Raw genomic sequence first — 20607 nt, forward strand, 5'->3', positions numbered from 1 at the left:
ACCAACAGTGCTTTAACAAACTCGAAACGCTATTGTGGGTGCCCAGAACTACCAGTGTGTTCTCACCTTGACCATGCCTCTGTTCAGCCTTTGTTTTTCTCCTCTGTGAGCGTGCTTCACCGCTTTAGGAACCTTTCAATGTGTTGTGCAAAACTGCAAGCATCATGGCTCAGCTTTGCAAGACCTTTCTAACAAGAAAAAAAACCAAAAGATCTCTCTAAAATCTCTGGTTTAGATTTCATTTTATTTGTCATCTTTTATGAACAAATTACGAAATATACTTCATTCACAAACTGGAAATATTTACAATTTCTTTACAACAAGGCATTGTTGAGGTTTTGATTTATGGCATTCTTAGAGCGTTCTGTCTTTCAAAACAAAGACATTGGTCGTGTTTTCAGCACACTGTTCATTTACACTCAGAATGTGAAATGGAAGCCTTTTGGAAAAGTAGTTTGCGCTCTCTTTTGATACAATCTACTGGGAAAACTGAGGCTGGATGCATTTGCAGTGTGGGGAAGGGGACTGTGCAGATGCGTTGCTGGCACCATACCACGTGATCTGAAGCCATCATATTACACCAGATGCTGTTAAGTGGGGAGAAGAAAAAAAAATTCCCCTGAGCCATCCTTCCTCTGCCCTCTTCTCTTCTCTTTAGGAATCCTGTGACTGGGCTAAATGTGGTCCAGTTTAATTATTTTTTTCTGGGTTTTGTTTCTTCATGAGAAGAAGAATCTTGAGAAGTCTATTTCAAATACTATCACAATTCTGAAAAGTTATTCAGACAAAAAAAAAAAAAACAAACCCAAAAGAGAGTAGCCAGGAAGTGAATAAATATTGTATATCCGCAAAATGTTTAGGAGACAAATTTTGAACATGTTTCTAAAAGGGAAATGCAACTGTGCTGTTCTGCAGTTGTGACATTTGAGCCTTAAAGGTAAGATAGTTCCATTTTCTGAATTTCTTGGAGTCTGTTTTTTTTTTCTGAAGAAAATTCTAAAACCACTTTTTCCAGGGAACTTTTAAAAATCTCTTTAATATACACTTCCATTATAAATCAGATGTGGGCCACCATTGCTTAGGTTGTCTGTCATTTCCTGCAACAAGAATAGAACACATTGATTAAAATTACAATTATTTTATGGTGTTTGAAATTTAGTTAGGTAAGGTTGTAAGAAAAAAAAATTAACAAATTGAGAATTTCAAACATTCAGAAAAACTTTATATTTTTATTTGTCTTGATAAATCTCACTGTGAAAAAAAAAAAGAAATCACATTTCTTCCTACATAAATTAAGTACATTTGAAAGATGATAGACATTGATACTGGTTGAGTTGAACATTACTCGCAGACCACATACACAGAACTGATGGCATCCGTGCAAGTTTTGTGACATTGTTCTTTTAAAGTGCAGCAACTCAAGCTTGTGTGGTAATCTACAAAGGAACAACATGGTAATCAAGTCTTTGTTTCCATTCAAACCCTTTTCTGTGCTGACATGCTACAAACAGATGCTATCTGATGCTAGCTGGGGTAGATATTTGGCAAGTGACTCTAGATTCAAACAGGATCTAAGGGTTTTGACTACTTGCCTTGGGGTGGCACTGATTTTGATTTCCACTTAATATGCCAGACTACAACTTTTACCAGTTCAGCAATCGCTGCTCAAGTGGTAGATGAGTCATCCCAGAGTAAGCTGACCCGATCATGAGTCAGAATCCTAAAGCACCTCAACCAAGATTTGTTTGGAGATAGATTTTCTAATTCTCAAATTCCAAATCAAACAACATCTACTTAGCAGCTGTCTAAGCCTGGAAATGGGTACATTAATTAAGCACTTCTCTGACCTTCAAGGCTGCAAAGCCATGTGGAGTTTATGCTCAGAACTGCCTTATTCTGAGCAGTCCTAGGACTATTTCATAACAAATTGAATCAGGATGCAGAAATGAAGTGATCTGCGGCTTATATCAAATGACAGATCCCAGAGAACATCCAAGAGGAATGGGCACACATAAAAATCCAGTCTGGGCTATTCTTTTTAAAATTCAGGCAGATGAGATGGAGGTGCCACCGTTGGGCTAGTTCTAAAATATTTGCATGAGAACCAGAGGCTCATCTCTGCATGGAAAGATTAAATTCACCTCTTCCAACTCCTCAGTACAGTTGAAGAAAATGTGGAAGAAAAGGGATTTTTTTGTTCCCCTTCTTGTGGAAGTTTCTATGAAAAAAAAGTAAAGCAAGATTCATTGGGCTAAACAGAGAGAAAGAGAAAGAGAAAGACAGAAAGAGTGACTCTGACTCTATACTATAAAGAGAAGAAAATTCTGTGATCTGGTCTTTACTCCTGGTCTGACTCTTTCTCTCTCTTCTTTTAATCCACAATGCTTGATTTATAAATAAGTTGGGAGGCAGAGACCAGATCTTAAAATTTTACATAAAGTGGAAGCACTGGTGCCTTCTCTCTCAGGTGTTAGCAGCTACATTTTGAAGTAGATCGCAAGACTTATTCATTGCCTGCACAGTTTTTGAAAGAAGGGAGGTGCTGTTCCTCTCTACAAAGTAAACTTTGGGCCATCAAACCACGTAGATTTGCCAATTACTACTCTTGAATCAAGTGTAATCTTCAGAGAAAAGAAGATGTGCAAATTTACTGAATTTTGAGCATTTCTCGATTTGGTGGGTGATGATGTTGGATATTTTTGTATGGTGCCTTATTCTCCTCCTATACTGAAAAGAAACATGCATACCTAACTCTGAACTCAGGATCCTGGTCGGGGGCTGCCTGCTCTGAAACAAGGCACTATGGTTGCCTGTTTGTAGGTGCCTAAACTCAGTGTTAGATCTACACTGAAGATACTGGTTACCTGGGAAAGGGATCAAGAATATCAAAGCCTTTTAATATTAACTATCAGTCAGCCACAGTTTGTTAGTAATCTGGCAGAAGACTACTCATGAGTGAGTGTAAGTTTCCTTTTTTCAGCTTTATCACTTGAATCCTCTGCAGACATCAGCTGTTAGAATATCATCATTTCAAACAATATTGAAAATCATGTATTTTCCCCAATATTTCTATTTTCAAAAATAAAAGTATTAATAAATTTAAAAATATTACTAAACTCAAGAAAAAAAGGAGCACACAGATTAGAAGCAGAGTGAGTCAATGGTGGCAACATCCAAATAGGAGCATTTGGATGTCTAGAACTAGGGTGAATATTTTAAATACTCAACTTACTTCCAGACTGCAGCGTTCACCACGTAGAATTATGTCACCACCTGGAAGCACCATTCCTGACTCAGAGTGACATCACAGCATCAGCCAACTTTGATTAGCTGAAACTATGACTTCCTCTTAGAGGTGGCCCTTCCTGAAGTGACATAACAACATGGTAGCTCCCTAGTGTTCAGCGTACCTTGGAGGTAACTCTGGTGTCGGGGGGACCACCGGGCAGCTGGGCAGGTCGGTTATTTCAATACCCCTCAATCTCTAATATAAATATAACAATTATACAATAAATATAGCATAAACAAATGCGCATGCAGTACATGTCTATATTACTGTATATCAGTATAAATATACAAAATAGTCTTATATAAAAAACACTTTAAAACTATTTTCTAAATCAGGGCCTTATTTAATGTAAGTTTTTAAGTAGCCTTCATTATTTTTTAGGGGCATGCCTTGAGCTAAACCTGCCAGCAGCAGGCAGTCTACAGGCTATAGGTCTAACAAGTTCCAGATCAAGCCATCTACGCATGCATAGTTGATTCTACAATATACATGCAGGGAGTCCACCATAGGTGTGGTGCATCCCATATTGGCTGAGCATGTGCAATAGGGTTGTTCTGCACATGCATCGTGGCCCTTCACCCAAGATAAGTGGGCACCTAGCAGTCCTCACTGCTAAGTGTCTACAAGCTCAATAGGTCAACAGGCCAACAAAGAAGGCAGTGAACTACTGCTATACATGGTCAGCGTCAGCACAAACTGATAGGGTTGGCAGGTGTTTGTATTTTGAAAGGTTTTTCTTCCCAGGCCTTTTTTTTTTTCCCCACTTCTCTTTTGCTCTCTTATCTTTGTCCTTGTTGAGGCAAGAACATTTGTAAGGCAAGATCTAGCCTACCATCTGCAAGACCATGATCATACTTGCCTGCATAGCTAGCTCATCAGAATTCTGCTTCATTTTAAAATGAAAGGGAGAAATGTATCTCTTCCCTTGATTTTATCACCCCGTTTTCTGTTAGTGTTGTACTCTGTACTATTTAACTTTTAAAAACATGTTTCAGACATCTTCTAAGGTGAATTCAGTCTATATTTCTACTTGGAGTCTCATCTCAGTTAAGAAACCAAAGAATAGTGACAAGAAGGCATTTTTACTTAATTGACAATTAACTGCTACATCAGATTTTTTCAGGAAATCTGAAAACATTCTGCAGTCTGAATGAATTAATCTTCGTTCTGCTGTTCGGAATTCTCTGTAGATATGATACAGACCATTAAACTTAACTGTAATACAAACTTGCATGTGGAGGTTTAGGTGGGCCTTGACTTTTGTTCCCTTCTCTACTGATTTCTCAATGTAAGAGAAATTCTCTCTCAAATGAAAGAGGATACGAGGTCCAAACATAAAGCACAGGGTGTCAGTGAACATTTTACTCCTTAAATATTAACCAGATCTGTAAATCCAAGGAGCTGATTTCAAGAATTCTATTCAATTATTTCTTTTGGCCCTACGTACTCAACTTTGGGAGCTTAAGTTTCAGCATCTAAACATAGACCTAGACACCTTGGTAAGCTTCCTTTTCACAGAGAAATGCAATAAATGCTCAGTGCAGCTGCAAATCCAACCAGTTTCATTTAGGTATCTAAATATGCCCTTAGGTGCTTAGGTTTTGTCATCTAGGTTTGTGAACTGTGGCTTTCGTGTTTAAATAACCTACTTTATAAGCTGAGTACTTGGGAGAGGAAGAAATTGATTAAATCCTGGAAGCATGCAATGATGTGGTTACAGAAAGCATTCTGTGCTTTTTCACAGTACAATACATGATAATCCATATTAATAGGGCTTCCAATTATTTATGAAGTGCTATATTTAGCAGCTAAGCCCTTGAATAGCTATACAATGGAATTATGTTGAAAATGGATGTACTTCATTGAAATGGATGTACTGCAAATGTACAGTACCTAAAAATAGCTCCATATAATGCAACATAATAAAGCTTACACAGAATGGCAGCGTTTCATTTCCCAGAAGCTCTTTCTCATATAAATCTGAAAACTGAATATATCTCTTGCCAATTGTAAACATTAACACATACAGTAGCATTTTAGGAGAAGCAGAACAAATAAGGGAGGACACACAACTCACTTTTTCTGCCATTTCATGGGAGTGATGCAATGAATGTTCTCTTTCTGAGAACATTCGCCTTTGTTCATAGCTGGCTAGCCGACAAGTGAGCCATGAAGAAAGGGTGCAACCACCAATTCCAATGCATGCAAGAGACATGGAGGCAAGGTGCAAAGAATAGAGAGCAGACGACTTCTTTGTCAGAGCACGAAGAAATTGAAAATTTAAGATTCCTCCAATTAGTCCACAGATGCAACAGGCAGAAAAAAGTATCATCTGTCAGGAAAGACAAGAGAGGTTATGTCACAGTAACATTTTTCAGAGACAGATTCATTCATATAAAAAATGAGACTAACCATAACTCAATGCTTCAGTAGCATCATGGATTGCAAAACACTTCACAGACACTCATGTTTAACTCCCTCTGCTCCCACAGACCTCCAAGGGAATACAATACCTTCTGGTATATAAGAGTTAAGATTGATGTTGGGTGTAAGATAAAGTTGAGTAGAACTAGTTGCTCATGTTAAAAGCTAGTCAACGGAAGGACTACTAGGACACAACTCTTCTGATTTCCAGCATTTCATTCAAAACGGTCAGAATGTGTCATACTTTTTCTATTGTGCAGTTTCCATCACTGCCTCATGTATTCACAGTGAATCTCTCGTGCTTTGTGTGCCATCTGACTCTGCCTCTTGTTCAATTCTAATTTCTTCAGTCAGAGAGCAGTCTGAAGGCTTCCTATAGCTGTTGTGGGAACTTCAAAAGTGTTCAAGGTGAATGTACTGGACAAAGGAGCAACAGAAACAATGAAGAAATCTGTGTTGCAGCTCTACAGAAGGTCAGTGTGGTGAGTAGGTGTTTGTTTGTTTGCTTTTAACTTAGTTAAAATGTTTCTGGGAACTTTAGAAGGATGTGAAATGGGCTGCAATTAATGAGACATGTTTAAAGACCTCCTATCACTTTAATTACAAAGATGCCACCCTGGTTCAGGATGTCCTTAAGGCACAAATGACTCACAGGCAAAGACCTTATTATGGAGACACTGCTAAATTATTGTCTTATTCACTTGCCTTGATACTGCTGGCTTGTCAGATGTTGATCTAGATGGGCTTTTGATGTTACTCAATATGGCTTTGTATACATACTTATCTACTGTGGCAGGAACAATTTATGGAGCTTTACAGACCACTCCTGTACACAACTGGGATGAGAATTTCATCACAAATTGGGCATTCAGGCAGTATGTTGCAGTCCACTGGGAAGTGACTATTCCATGAGACCACCAGAACAGACAGCTTTTAGAAACTAGTTGTGGTCCACATGCTTTAAGAAATGAGACTATCATTGTAACAGGGTTTAACTCATTGATATTAAAAAATAACCTGAGAGAGATCTGGATGCCCTTCACTCTTATGCTGATTTTACATGACTTCCATCTGTATATGGCAAAATAATCAAGCTGACAGAAAATTAAGTCAGGCATTATAACTGACAATAGGATTGTGTCTTTAACATAAAGTTCTGCTCTGACTTGTGTAGTAACTACACCATTTTGCTGCAGTCAGAAAAATTACTGTACTTCCGTTTCTTGGAAAATACAGAAAGCATCCACCATAACTTCAAAACTAGCTTATTCATTACTCTGATTCCAAAAAGAACTTACTAAAACATGAACAGCTACAGTATCTAGCATCAAACTTAGTCAGCAGCCTCACTGAGGTGGCAACCCAGTCGTGCTACGCTTCACAGAAATGAGTTTTTGAAGACAGAATTTACAATTCAGTGAAGTTATTGGGGAATTTTTTATTGACTTGGTGTAAATTTGTGTCAACAGGTTTTCCATCCATATTTATCCAAACAGGGATAAATAGGGATGCGTGGCTTCAATAGGGATGACCTAAATAGACCATTTCAGAACTGCCTTGTTTTCCTTGATTAACTCAAAATGCTGATTGCTTTTTTGGACTGCTGACTTGCAATTTTTACTGTCTTTTTATCAGAAACATTTGAACATAGAAAACCTCCAGTAAGGAGTTCAAGTTAGTTAAGTATGCCTTTCAAATACTTAGGTGTTATATATGCAGTAGAAAAACTTACAACAAGTCCAGATTTTTTTTTGGCGCACAATATTCCACATATGCCACAAAGCAGAAACTGCAAAGCAAAAAAAAAACAAAACAATTATTTCATCATTTAAGGTCTCAAGTTTAAATCCTGCTGTGTTGCTGTAGTGGTGACCAGAACAGTAGGTTAGGCAATGATTACAGTCAGCATTTTTACCACAAGCCTTATGTTTCAGGAAGTTATAACTCAACCATAAACACAGTTATCTGAGAAGAAGAAACTGGAATGAAAAGTCAGACGGAGGATGATAATTCATAAAAAAGAAAAAAAAAACCACCTAATTTTAAGCTGCTTGGGTAAACAAAACATGAAAAACAAACCCCAATGTTGCAAGCAAAAGATGCCTTTTTACTCTTTTATTTTTCCTCAGAAGTTTAACAAGGTAGTAGTCAGTGGTCTAAATCATTTAACTTTCAAGCATAGCTGACGTACTTAATGCCCTGATCCTACCGTCTGAACCACTCATCATACATGAGTTGTTGTCCTCAAGACAGTAGAACTTTGGGCAAGAATGCAATTCAGTGACCTCCAGTGCAGGTGTAAATATGAGTACATCTGTTGGTGGGGCCATACCGTGCAGGAGAATCTGTGTCAGATTCTAGATAGCCCACTTTGCAAGAGATAGCATGAAGGTATCTATACTTTTTTCATGCAGTTCCCTTTCGCAGAGTGATCTGCTAATTGTCACATCGAGCATCAGGCAAAAACTAATTAACAAAACCAGAAAAACCACCCACCAGCTGATATGAATAGATGTTAATGCTTTTTAGTGACCTGCATCAAAGACCAATGATGTTCTCTGATGCCTCTTTTTCTTCCTACAAAAAAGTTTAATGAGTGAAACAGCGAATAGTCCCTGAGGGAGCAGTCACGGTAAGAACTACCGTAGTTGCATGAAAGCAATAAGGCCTTCTCCAGATGTTTGTAATACTGTCAAAATATTTCTTCAATACCTCGTAAACTCCTTTATTAAGAAATCTGTGCTACTTATTTTCAGTAAAGCTAACCCTACACTCCTACTGGGAAGTAATTTTATAGTTTTAAAGCTGGATTTTTCCACATCATTTTTGCACTGAGATGGCATTTCTAGCAAAAGGCTCTGCTTGACCTTCATTTAGGATTAAATCACAGAACGGATCTGGCTGTTACATAAGAAATAAAAAAAAATGGAGCAGTTTCTATACAGCATTCAGGATCCATGTAATATATTGCATGTATATCCCATTTACCCTCCAGAATTTTGTAACTTCAGTATCTCAGTTGAGGAGGTGCTGTAAGACATAATTTATCTTCGTCCGACTAAAGTAATTCATGCATATAGCTAAGCATAAGCCTTGAGATTTATTTTTACTCTAAGTTACACCCACTGAATCAGTTCCCCACAATGAATCTGGTTAAATTTTGTATATTATTTACCTCTACTTTAAGCATGGGATGTGGACTTAATAGCAATCTGATTATGGAGAGGGCTGTGTCATGTAGACCATGATGCTGAATGGCTCAGGACATACCAGGACATACACTAGTAATTGCTACTAGAGCTCACCCACTGGAATAACAATAAAAAAAAAACCAAAAACAATGGTTGGGCTCCCTCTGCTCCTTTCCCACAGGCAGAGGAGATTTCAGCTGAGAACTGTCACACCTTCCTTGTAAGTTTTCACTCAAACTTTCTGTGAAGTTTTGAAGTTTCACTCCCAGCCCTGTCATTGCAGATTGACTTCAACTGATGGCATGCTTCAGATTTTCACATGCAGTGTTTTGTATTTCTCAACACTAATGCAGAAAACTAAAAAAAAAAAAATTAGTTGAAGACATCACTGTTCTATTCAGTCAGGATAAATAATATAATTTCTCTCAGTAGTAACTGAAAAGGAAAATTTTGTATAAAGAAAAATTCATGAGTTCTGTAAAGCTTACAGAAAGCATCCAGAAGATACCATCAAAGATAGTTTCAGCTTTTTACAAGAGTAGGTTAACTAGTTTAAAAAGCTAGGAGTTAGATAATTTACCTTGAAAGCTGAGAGTAGATCACCCATTCTTTCAAGAATGCTCCCATTCTGCTTCTAATAGAGTTACTCTATTTCTGTTGTACAGTCTTTGCTAGCCAGCAGGGAATGCAATAAACAAGTTATATTAGCCTTGCATTTGACCAAAGGAGCAACAAGCAAATTACAGATTCGCTCAGCATTAGAACCCACCAGCTTGGGCAGCTCTGCTATTCTTGGCTGTTTTTGAAGGACAGACCACACATCATTCCAAACCACCTTTATGTAGTGCCGTATACATATGTATTTCCTCAATTATTTCCCAGTTGAAATCCAAGGAATAGTGAATGAGTCAATCTGCAAGCCCTTAGGTAATGGCTTCTCAAAAAGCCTCTATTACTGTATTCCATAGTTGTTAAAGTATCTGAGGGACTACCTGGAGTAAAGATCTGGATGTAGGAGTTGAGTGTACATTAAGTAAGTTTGCCAATGATAATAAGCTAGGAGGAGCTGTGGACTTCCCCAAGGGTAGATAGGCCTTACAGAGAGATCTGGATAGCTGGGCAATCACCAACCATATGAAATTTAACAAGAGCAAGTGCTGCATTCTGCACCTAGGACAGGATAATCCTGGTTATACATAAATATTTGAGGACAAGAGGCTGGAAAGCAGCCCTGTGGAAAGAGATCTGGGGGTTTGGGTTGGTGGCAAGTTGAATATGAGTCAACAGTGTGCCCTGGCAGCCAAAAGGGCCAATGGTGTCCTGGGCTGCATGAAGTACAGCATAGCTGGCCAGCTGAGGGAGGTGCTTATCCCACTCTACACTGGGCGGCCACACCTTGAGTGCAGTTTTGGGAGCCCCAGTATAAGAAGGACATCAAACTATTAGTGTGTCCAAGAGGAGGGGGACCAAGATGGTGAAAGGTCTCGAGGGCAAGACTTACAGGGAGTGTCTGAGGTCACTTGGCTTGTTCAGCTTGGAGAAGAGAAGGCTGAGGGGTAGCTTCACTGAAGTCTACAACTTCAAGAAGGGCAGTGGAGGAGGAGGTGCTGATCTCCTCTCTCTGGTGACCAGCAACGGGACAGATGAAAATGGTATGAAGCTGCATCAGGGAAATTCAGGTTGGACATTAGGAAAAGGTTCTTCACTGAGAGGGTGATCGGTCACTGGGACAGGCTCCCCAGGACAGTGGTCATAGCACAAAGCCTGTCAGTTCAAGGAGCATCTGGATGACACTCTTAGTCATATGATTGAGTTTTAAGTAGTCCTGCATGGAGCAGGGAGTTGGACGCATTAAACCTTATGGATCCCTTCCAACTCAAGATATTTTATGATTCTATGATAATATTTTGTTGTGTCAGGGTCTGTATATATAATCTGTATGTATTTTCTCTCTCTGTACGTCTACAATATTTATATATATACACAAGGAATAAAGTGTCCTGTAGTTAAAGAACTCAACAGAGAACTAACTTAAATTATTCTATTCTATTCTATTCTGATATGTTCTGTTCTATTCTGTCTCAGAGTTGGGTATTCCTGGTTCTTCTACATTCTTCTGTGTGAGCTTGAGAAGGTCATGGCATATGACTACAAGACAAGCAAGTTGTGAAACTGAACGCACTAGCATGCCTGAACATGTTAAAAACCTTGGAAGACAAACACTTGGGCAGTAGCAAAGGATTAATATTATCTGGGGTTTTTTTTAGATGACACTGTGTTACAGTCACAGAGAAAGGGCTTACCCAAAACCCAATATGGTTATTTATTTATGACAGCAGGCATTTTGCTATTAAAACCAATGGATGAATTTGAGCCACAATGTCAGGCAATTAAGCCTCTTGCAAAGCACTGAAAATGATAAGCCAAGGTTAACACTGAGGCAGCAGAGGATTCTAATTCACTGGAAGCAGTGTAAACCTGCTTTACAGAGAGAACATTAGCAATACCGGGGGCTCAGAAACACTGCTCATGCAGAGTTGCTTTAGCCAAGCTTCTCAATGTAGAGCCCTCTAGAAAGGCTAGGAAGTCAGTGGGACGTGATGTGATTGACTCTGATCATTGCTTTTGGAGAGAATAGCGAGGAACTTGGGATTTTTTTGTTAGTGCTATAGTAATTTCCTGTAAAATTTTTAATGTCTCAGTGTGAAAAGCAAATGCAAGAAACTACACTAGCTGTTTTTATTAGAAAAAGGATGCGAGTACAAATCAGACTCAAAAGGAATTTCCTATGTTTGTTCTTGTTTATCTTTTAATTTTGAACTCTTCTATTTTATAATACTGCCAACTGGAACACAGCCACCAGGGGCTCTGTTGTCTTGACATTTGCTGTCTGTTCTTGGCTATCCTGAAAGACTTCATATCAATATGTCATACCAGTTAAACTTAGCTTGTAACTGTTGAGCTACTCTGGACTACAATTTACCCATGACTAACTAATACTGTCATGGTGAGGACTTGCTCCTTTCTACTTGATCATTGATTATCCTCAGTCAACTTTTACCAACCTTTTGCGCTCTTTAAATGTAGTTACATTTTCTAACCATGTCAAACTGTAAGGAAGTTAAAGCAAACACACTTATGCTGAAAATACAGTAAATCAGGAGTGGAAAAGAAATAGATCAGTAAAGATAAGCTCCTTATAAGGAATGATCAATGGTGGATGAGTTCACAATTCATGTCGAAAATAAGGCTAAAACATTTCATGATGTATAAGCTAAATTAATAAGCCGTTCAAAATTCCCTGGGAGCCAGAGAGGAACCTTCAGCTGGGAATTGTTGAAACAGGTGTTACACTGTTGGACTTTCTTTTTTAATTATTATTCATCAGAAAAAATCATAAAAGGATAAAAGATCCAAAATCTCACTTAAAAACCTACATAGATCACTATTTGCAAACAATTCCCATTGCTTCTGGGGTTTCTTTTGGTTGCAGACTTACTCATACCTCCTATGATACATGATGTTTCATGTCAAGACTAGCAGAGGAGGCAGGGGGGATTGAATGTATCATTCAGTAATAGACAGGGGCAGAACCACTCTTGGGTGATTGGTAAAAAATCCAAAGAAAGATACTACAAACCATAAAAGCTACTTACTCAGTGGGCTGAGTGCCTCAGTACCCCTTTCAGTGAAGATTTGCCAGGGACCTAGCAGAGCCAGAGTGCCTCTGATAGCAGTAGTGTGATTGCAAGGTGATGCAGTCATGTCTATTTGTCTGTGGAGTCTTTGCTATTCACACTGCAGCTGTGCCAGCTTATGTTCAACATGCATATTTGAAAATCTCTCTTTTGGTCTGTTGAACTTTGGAATAAAGAACAAAAGACCTCCCAGAAAAGGAGAGTGTTTATTTTGAGCCTGCTTTAATTTAATTTATATTAAATATGGGCTTGAAAGAAAACCTTATATCCAAACACAGAAATTTCAGTAAGGGGGCTGAAATCTCAATTTAGATTCAAGTTCTGTGGTTTGGATCCATCCCTATTTAATATTTTCTGGAAGAAAAGACTTGGCCTCTTTCACCTTCTCCTGGAAAAACAGGGCTTTCTTACTGGTAGTCTGAAAAAAAAGATTCTGTTTTAGTTATATCTGCAGAGAGCCAAAGATTTGTTGGTTTCCATCATGCAGAAGAAAAGGAACTATTTTTATTTGATATATTGAAGCTAAGAAACCTTTCTTTCTTCTGTTTTGAGGTGGCAAAAGCAATGGTGAGTGTAATTCTCTTGAGAAAATCAAAACTGTCTATGGAAAATCTTTCTGGAGAGAGGCTGAAGAAAATAGTAGAGAAAATCTGTTGAATATAAAGACTGCCTGATCCCTAGTTATTGTTCATGACAAAGAAGAAGCCCAAACTACATACACTCTGTGGAAAGCCCTGCAGCTTTATGGGTCATCCATATGTATCTGATGAAATAGAGAAAGGGGGATTATTCCAAATTTGAATATAACACAGTGAAAATGTAAGCATATCATACCAATTCAAATAATCCTCTACTTGGAAGAATAAACCATCAAGACAGAATAAACAGCTTCGCTTCTATCTGGTCTTGTCAGGTGGTAAACCAGAAAATCTGCGTTTTACACCAAAACTCTACAAACATGTGACTTCTGTGAGAATACCCAGAAATTTGAAATTAGTAATGTCTAGAAAGGACCATTCTATTTAATTATCTTGTTGCTTCAACTCCATACAAATGAGAAAAAAGCTGAAATCCCGAATGAAGGAACTGAGCAGAGAAAGTATCTCTAATTGTAACTCTTCTTCAAAGCAGTATTTTAGAAAAAGGATTACATTTTCTTAGTGCGGGCATAAAGGGCACGGAATCCACTCATGAAAACAAAGGTGTCAAACTAGAGAAAAATGGCAATGGGCAAAAGGCTCACTCCCACCCTGTTCTGGGGACAGGAATGTCTAAGGTGGCCACAAGCCATCCAGATCCAGCAGCAACAGAATTGCCACAACCCAACCCTGTGTCTCATTGAATCTGTCATGCTGAGAGGGGGACTCCCAAAGTTTGAAGTGAGACATAGTGCTAAAACATGTCCAAGCTGAGCTAATGCCTTGACCTGGCAGTGTGCTGTTTGGTCATATCAGCATATCAAGTGGTGCTACAGTTCCCACTGATTTGCCAGATTAAGGCAGTTTAAATTCCACCCCAGCTCAGGGCGATTAGTGTTTCCTTTCATCCAGTTTAAGGCCTGCAGAGATGCTTTTAAAATGGGAAATGTTTTTTAGAAACAATCAAGGAAATTTAGAAGTGGACCTGAATGTCTGCCTGCCATCAGTGATTCAAAAAACCTCTGGTTATCTGGAAAAAACTTTAAAATTCTCAGCAGAAAATAATAATATTTATTTACTTGTTTAGGGCCTATCAAAATATCAAATAGTAAATAATGCTTTTTGTTGGGTTTTGGATCCAATATTTAGTTTAGAGTATGGCTGCTTTTGTCTCAAAAAGTAATAAAGTAAAGACTATTCCCTGCAACTAAAGTCTCATCTCAGCAAAACATTTAAGCCTATGCTTAAGTCGGTCTATATTCAACAGATCCTCTCAAGTACCACACAGGAGCTACAAGTCCCCTTGGACAAACCAGATTGGTTTATGCTTCTGAGTCTCTGAATGATAAGGAAAACCTACTGAAAGACTTCTCAGCTGGAGTGAATTGTTCTGGTTCCACGTAAGGCAAGAAGCTCTCAAGCTTGGTACATCCTCCCTCATCTATAGATACAGAACTCTCTCCAGCTTCCACTGAGCTCACTGACAGTGCTGCGATTCATTTCATCAGGAGCAGGAGCCAGTGAGAAATATGGTCAATTTGATGAAAATGCAATGCACATGTTAAAATAAAGTAGGATCACATCTGCGTTTTGTCTGCATGCTAAACAATAATGTGAATATTTTAATGTTCTTTTGAAAAAAAAAAAAAACAAAGTTGGACGGTTCTTTCCAAAGGAAACTTGGCAGTAGTTAAAAACTAGATGCAATTTAAAATTTTAGGCCACCAACATTGATCTAACAATCTAAAATTATGTTCTTGCTCTGGGAGAGTTCCATATGAACTGAATCTTTTTCTTTCTTTCAATTCCTGGGTAAAGAAAAAGTCACTGAAATAAAATATTTCAGGTGCCAACTTGGAGCCAATGTCTGCAGCCAAACTATAAATGCAGATTTTTAATGGGCATGCAGACTTCCACTGTGCTATAATCACAAATCATAGAAACAGTAACTCTGCCCCTATAGGCAAGACAGACAGACAGACCAACCAACATCCAGAGAATGCATATCTCTCAAATACAGTTAGATATTTTTCTTTGTAAGGAAAGAAACTATTACTCTTGAGGGGCATATCCAGAAGTGAATCATTAGATCTCTCTCTTGCATATGAAGATAGATGGCATGTTTGACTAAAGATGTGGCTTTTGTCTCTCGTTTGAGTAAAGATGTGCCTTTTGTCTCTCTTTCTCTCTCTTCCTGTGAGACAATCTCATATATAGCAAGAATTTATTCACCACTGCAGAATAGATGAGAATTAGAGCCATATAGATACGTGCATGTGTGAATATAAAGTCACTAATCATAGTGATAGTGATGCAACCATTCTGTTCTAAATATAGATGGGAAAGTATGTGACCATGTAAAAATATCTGTGAATACTTTTTGAAATATTTTCTTCTGATTTATTTGTTTGTGCAAAAGCCTTTGCTATGAATGCTGTCATTCTTTCTATGTTAGTGTTAGTGGTTCAGCATGCTCATTGGCTGGATCATTTCTACGGTACCTCGTGTAACGGACTTGGAATGGTGGATTTCAGAAAGAAACCTAAATTTCTGGAAAAAAGAAATTTGGGAGACACTGAGTACAGCCTGTGGAGTAGATTGCACCAATGTAATAATAACAAACAGAATGAACATCCAGCAATCAACAACACGTACACCTTTGATTTTATGGGACTGTACTTTTGTTTTTCAATTTAGCAGCCGTGGCCTATTTTTAAAAGAACAGATTGGATATGATGTCAAGTAGATTGGATAGTCGTCTCCACATGCTCCAGATAATTTGAGAAGTCAGTCACACCTTCAGTTGTTGACTACTTTTAAAAAAACTCTTACTATCTTAATTCAGCTCAGCTCCAATGAGAACAAATTTGGAAACTGTTTTCCCGTTTCCATGCATTTTGATGTAGACATTGTCTAGTCTTTCCATTTCTTCGTTCTTGCCTACTCCACTTGCTCTGGCGTGCTTATACATAACACAGGGCATGCAATGACCAGAGCACTTCAGCCCATGCTTAATTTCACTGGTGTCTCTAATCCTGTGGGTAGGATTCGCGTGCTTAAAGATAGATCCGTTAGTAAATTCTCTGGATGAATAGAGACAGTGACCTATAAGAACAACTCTTTTAAGAAGAAAGATAATGTGTGTCAAATGCAAAGCATCATAGAGAGGCAAGTAGAAGAGATAGAATGTACATGATTTTAAGATGCCCAAATTTTAGGATTTCAGGTTAAGGTTTCCATGGTGATGCTATCTTCATCTGCTTCCTTATGAACCTGGGCTTCTGTTGAGTTCCACCCACATAAGGAAAGGATATAACAGGGTCAAAAGTTTTCACAATATTTCCAGATAAATTACAACAAGAGACATGACACAATTCAACTTAACTCCAGTGTTTTTCATCCTAACATGTAAAAATATTAGTTTTTCCTTTAATACCCCTTTCTTTTCCTTATTTTTAATTTCTCAGATGAAAACCTTGATTCAAGAGCATAAATTGGGGAAAAAAAAACCCCATATTTTATGCAAGACATATTCTTTAATACAGGCAATATGAGCTCAGTGTAAGATCCAGTGAGCAGAAAGGCACCTTATGCCATTTGTGCAATGGGACAATTCCGAGGATTGTGGAAACAAACCTTTCTCCAGTTGTTTTAATTTGGTCCTAGTTACCCATCACCCTAAGCATCTCTGGAGAATGGTAGATCTCTGGTCCCTTTCTTGTCCTGTCTCATCTGCTAGTCCTCTAGCCAGAAGAACACCACGTAACAGATAAGTGATGGAGTGAGAGGATTCTACCTGAGAACTGCTGGAGTGGTACAAAGAGGGTGCCATAACAGTGACAATTTAGACCAAAGATCTTTAGTTGAAGGCAAAGTAAGCAAGCCTTTATAACCAGGTCACCCCACTCTGCATACTGCTGGGATTTCTCGTTTCCTCTACTTAAGCTGCTTGCTTTCCCTTTACAGTTTCTTTGCAGCTTCTCTCTGCCTACCCAGCCTGCAGTTGTTTGCTCAGTTCCTAGCAGTTGATGCCTGCCTCTGCTGGCTCTGGTTGTGGCCATCCTTCACCCACTTGTTACATTTTCAAAACAAGTCCCTTTGGGTTCCCTTCCATGCCTCTGCACTCACATATGGGGAGAATTTCCTATAAATATCTGCAAAATCACTTCATTGTCTTCTGCCTTATTCCTCTTCAAAACTCTACCTACAGACAGCTTGTAATCAGCCAGACTGCTGGTGTGTAAATGCAACCACCTGTTATACCAATCAATTTGGGTTCGTTGTTTCTTTCTACTCCCTGACATCCTTTTATCCTACATCTGTTTCTTGCTTTGATTATAAGGTCCTTGGAGCCAATGTCTAATGTAATGGGATCTTAATCTATGGCTAGTACAAACTCTGGGCTAACAGAAACCATGAAAATGAACAAGGCAGTCGTGCAGGAAATGTGCATCGTCATGAAATGGTATCAGCTGTGATAGCACTGTCACAAAATGCAATCACTGCATAAAATAGTGATCTGACTGTTCAAAACTCTTTGACTCCAGTGAAACCCAGGATATTGCCCTCTATCATTAAATCTTCACAAAGACATGTTTTTGAGTAGTCTTTTTCTTCACTAGCAATGATCAGAAAACTCCCTCTTTGAAGGGATTTTGATAATATCATTACCTGTTGGCCACTGTCTTACCTGCTTTTCATTCTCATTTCTCACCTATCTGTTCTGCAGTGCAGAATTATGTATGTGTTTATATACTGCCAAAAATATTTATGACTGTTGTCAATAATTAATAATTATTGACAGTGAGAATATTACAAGAAGCACTTTGTCAGAATGAATCTATAAATTACAGGAGGTTATGCTGATTAATAACCAAGAGTGTCTCACATTTATCATCTTATCTCAAGCAAAGCAAACAATCCTTTTAGAAATACTGCTGTACAATCCAAGCTGGCCAAAACCAGCTTTGGAGTTCAAAAATGCCCACTCATGTTTAGGCTGAATATTCAATATTTCCTACTCTTTGTTTCATAAATATAAATAACCATTCTGAGGAAAATTCTTCCTAGAAACATGCATATACCTAACTGAAAAAAAAAAAAAAAAGGAAACATTTCTAAAAAGTGAGAAATGCTCTGTGACATGAACAGGCTGCTTCCATTAACCCATTATTGGTGTTTGATTTTTTTTTTTTGTTCATTTTACAAGAAGCTCAGGGTACCCAGATCATGAGAACATCTCTTTCCTTTTCCTTCCCATTTCCTCTTTCTCTTTTTCCTCCAAAAGCTCCAAACTCAGCTGACATACCCTTGACATTATTTTAAAAGACCTTTTGACAGTCTCGTTCTAAGGGACGGAGCTGTTCTTTTTTTTTTTTTTTTTAAAAAAGCAAAACTCAGAGTCAATCTAAAGATTGCAAGCTATGGCCCGTGTTCCACGCGAGGCATCGGGCTTTCCCGGGTATGAGAACGGGTTCACAGAAAGTTCAGTTGTTCACAGCAAAATTGAAAAATGAAAACGAAAGAAGGGGTCTCCCCCCCACCCTCAACACACACACACCCACTCCGTCTCCCCCCTGTGCCCCACCTCCCTGCCCCAGGAGTGTGCAGACTGTACCCCATGCACGTCGGAAATGGACCCGGCGAGGCTCTCGGCGCAGCATGCACACGCGGAGGGGAAGGGGAAGGAAGGGAGGGGAGAGGAGGGGAGAGGGATGCCTTCGCACGGTCTGATCATCACCATAGAGTTAAAGAGAGAGTGAAATGGCTAACGTACACACACCCCGCTCCATACCGGAGAAGAGTCTCCCAGCTGAGGTTTATGCTCTGTGAGGACCAGGCTGAAACTGACCGCCCCCACGGCCACGCTGGACACCCCTAACCCTATCTCCAGCACGGAGAGCACCAGGAGGCTCCCGATGATCTGGCTGCTGGTGCACATCCTCCCTCGGTCATCCTTCCTTCCCGATCAGCCGGGGAAACCGCGCATCCTCCTTCTCCTCCGCCGGCGCTCCCGCGGCCTTAAGTCGCCCCCAAAACTTTTCTTCCTCCGCCAGCAGCCGGGGCGGAGCGGAGCGGCTCATCCGCCGCCGCCGGGCGCCGCCGGGCCCCGGGCAGCGCCGCGCAGCCCCGCGCCGGCAGCGAGGGCGGCCCCGGCGCCGCGGAGCTCTCCAAGGTGCCGGCCCGGCGGCGGCAGCGGCGGCGGCGGGGAGGGGGCGGCGCTGGCAGCGGGGGGTGCGCAGCGGCACCGTGCGCCTCAGGGGCTGCGCCTCCGCCGGAGAAGCCGACCTTGTCTGATCGCCTCCTGCGCTCTCATTGAAATGACCTCACTGGCATCTTTTTTTTTTTTTTTTTTTTTCCTTATTTCTCTTCCCCCTTTCCACACCCCGCGTCTCTTCCTGGGTTGGGGGGAGAGGAGCGTGGCGAGCCCAGCCCGGCTATATTTATGCATGAATCCAGACCCAATGCACAGGCGAGGCGCTACGGCAGCCCCGCCCCGGGGCCGCAAGGCTCGGCACCTTTCTCCGGTCCTCCCCTCACCCCCCCGCCGTCCCGCGGGCGATGGGGCTGGCGGGGCGCGGGGAGCCGGCTGCCGCCCTGCAACCCGTCCCTGAGCCCCCTTGGTGGGGTGCGCGCAGGCCTCTTTCCTCCCAGGTGCTGCTGTCAAAATTGAGGAGGAATTCAGCCCACCTTCCTCTTGCATTACTAAGAGGGCTGGAGTCTGTCATGTCTTGACCACTGCAAAACTCTCTGGTCTCCTCCCAAACCCTGTTGCCAAAACAGGCAACTGCTGTAGCCATTCTTGTCACTCTGACAACAGCCAGAACTGTGTCAGTCCTAAAACGAATGAACAACAAAGCAAAGACATAATGAGAGATCCAGAGCTTCTACTTGAGCTGTACTGGATTGCTTGGTACCTGTCTTTACTCCTGTGGCTCAGATACAGGGAGTGCTTCGCCACTCTGATGACAGTTTTACAGTCCAGATGAGCTGCACAACAGGGTAATACATAAACACCTTGGCTCTCCTCAATATGGATCACCAACTGATGAACATTCACCTTAACAACAGGGCAACAGCGCTACTTAAACAATTATGTCCCCAAAATCTAGATCATGATTCAAAAACATCAGCATCCTGCAGGATTTAGCTGATCTTCTCTATATACATGCTATTTCTTAATTCTAAACAGAATGTATAGAATCATAGAATCATATGGTTTGGGTTGGAAGGGCCCATTAAAGGTTATCTAGTCCAACCCCATTGCAAGGAGCAGGGATGTCTTCAACTAGAGCCTCATCCAACCTGGCCTTGAATGTTTCCAGGGATGGGTCATCAACCACCTCTCTCGGCAGCCTGTTGCAGCG

At 40.2% G+C, this 20607-nt stretch overlaps 1 protein-coding gene across 6 annotated transcripts; it reads right to left on the reverse strand.

The window, feature by feature from the left end:
* Nucleotides 1–225: 225 nt before the first annotated feature.
* Nucleotides 226–19356, reverse strand: TMEM196 (transmembrane protein 196). Of its 6 annotated transcripts, none has more exons than XM_086741739.1 (5): nucleotides 19035–19356; nucleotides 7446–7502; nucleotides 5367–5621; nucleotides 3411–3484; nucleotides 226–1097 (listed from the first exon to the last, which is right to left on the reverse strand). In XM_086741739.1, exons 1-5 carry the CDS (start codon nucleotides 19179–19181, stop codon nucleotides 1091–1093), a joined length of 540 nt encoding a protein of 179 aa, XP_086597865.1. In that variant the 5' UTR covers nucleotides 19182–19356; the 3' UTR covers nucleotides 226–1090. The 6 variants fall into 6 exon arrangements, with proteins under 6 accessions (XP_086597865.1, XP_010115333.2, XP_086597864.1 ...); XM_010117031.2 differs by having other exon boundaries at nucleotides 19023–19356; XM_086741738.1 differs by having other exon boundaries at nucleotides 19017–19356.
* Nucleotides 19357–20607: the final 1251 nt, after the last annotated feature.

The sequence above is a fragment of the Chlamydotis macqueenii genome, chromosome 2 (assembly GCF_036417535.1).
Source record: "Chlamydotis macqueenii isolate bChlMac1 chromosome 2, bChlMac1.mat, whole genome shotgun sequence".
NCBI lineage: Eukaryota > Metazoa > Chordata > Aves > Otidiformes > Otididae > Chlamydotis > Chlamydotis macqueenii.

Excerpts from the sequence above, each read along its gene's own strand:
- TMEM196 (XM_086741737.1), bottom strand. The coding sequence starts at position 19,181 with ATGTGCACCAGCAGCCAGATCATCGGGAGCCTCCTGGTGCTCTCCGTG. Across the intron at positions 7,503-19,016 it reads CGGTATGGAGCGGGGTGTGT|TTTCTGCTTTGTGGCATATG; the intron begins GTACGTTAGCCA and ends TTTGCTTTGCAG. Across the intron at positions 5,622-7,445 it reads AAAAAAAATCTGGACTTGTT|ATGATACTTTTTTCTGCCTG; the intron begins GTAAGTTTTTCT and ends CTTTCCTGACAG.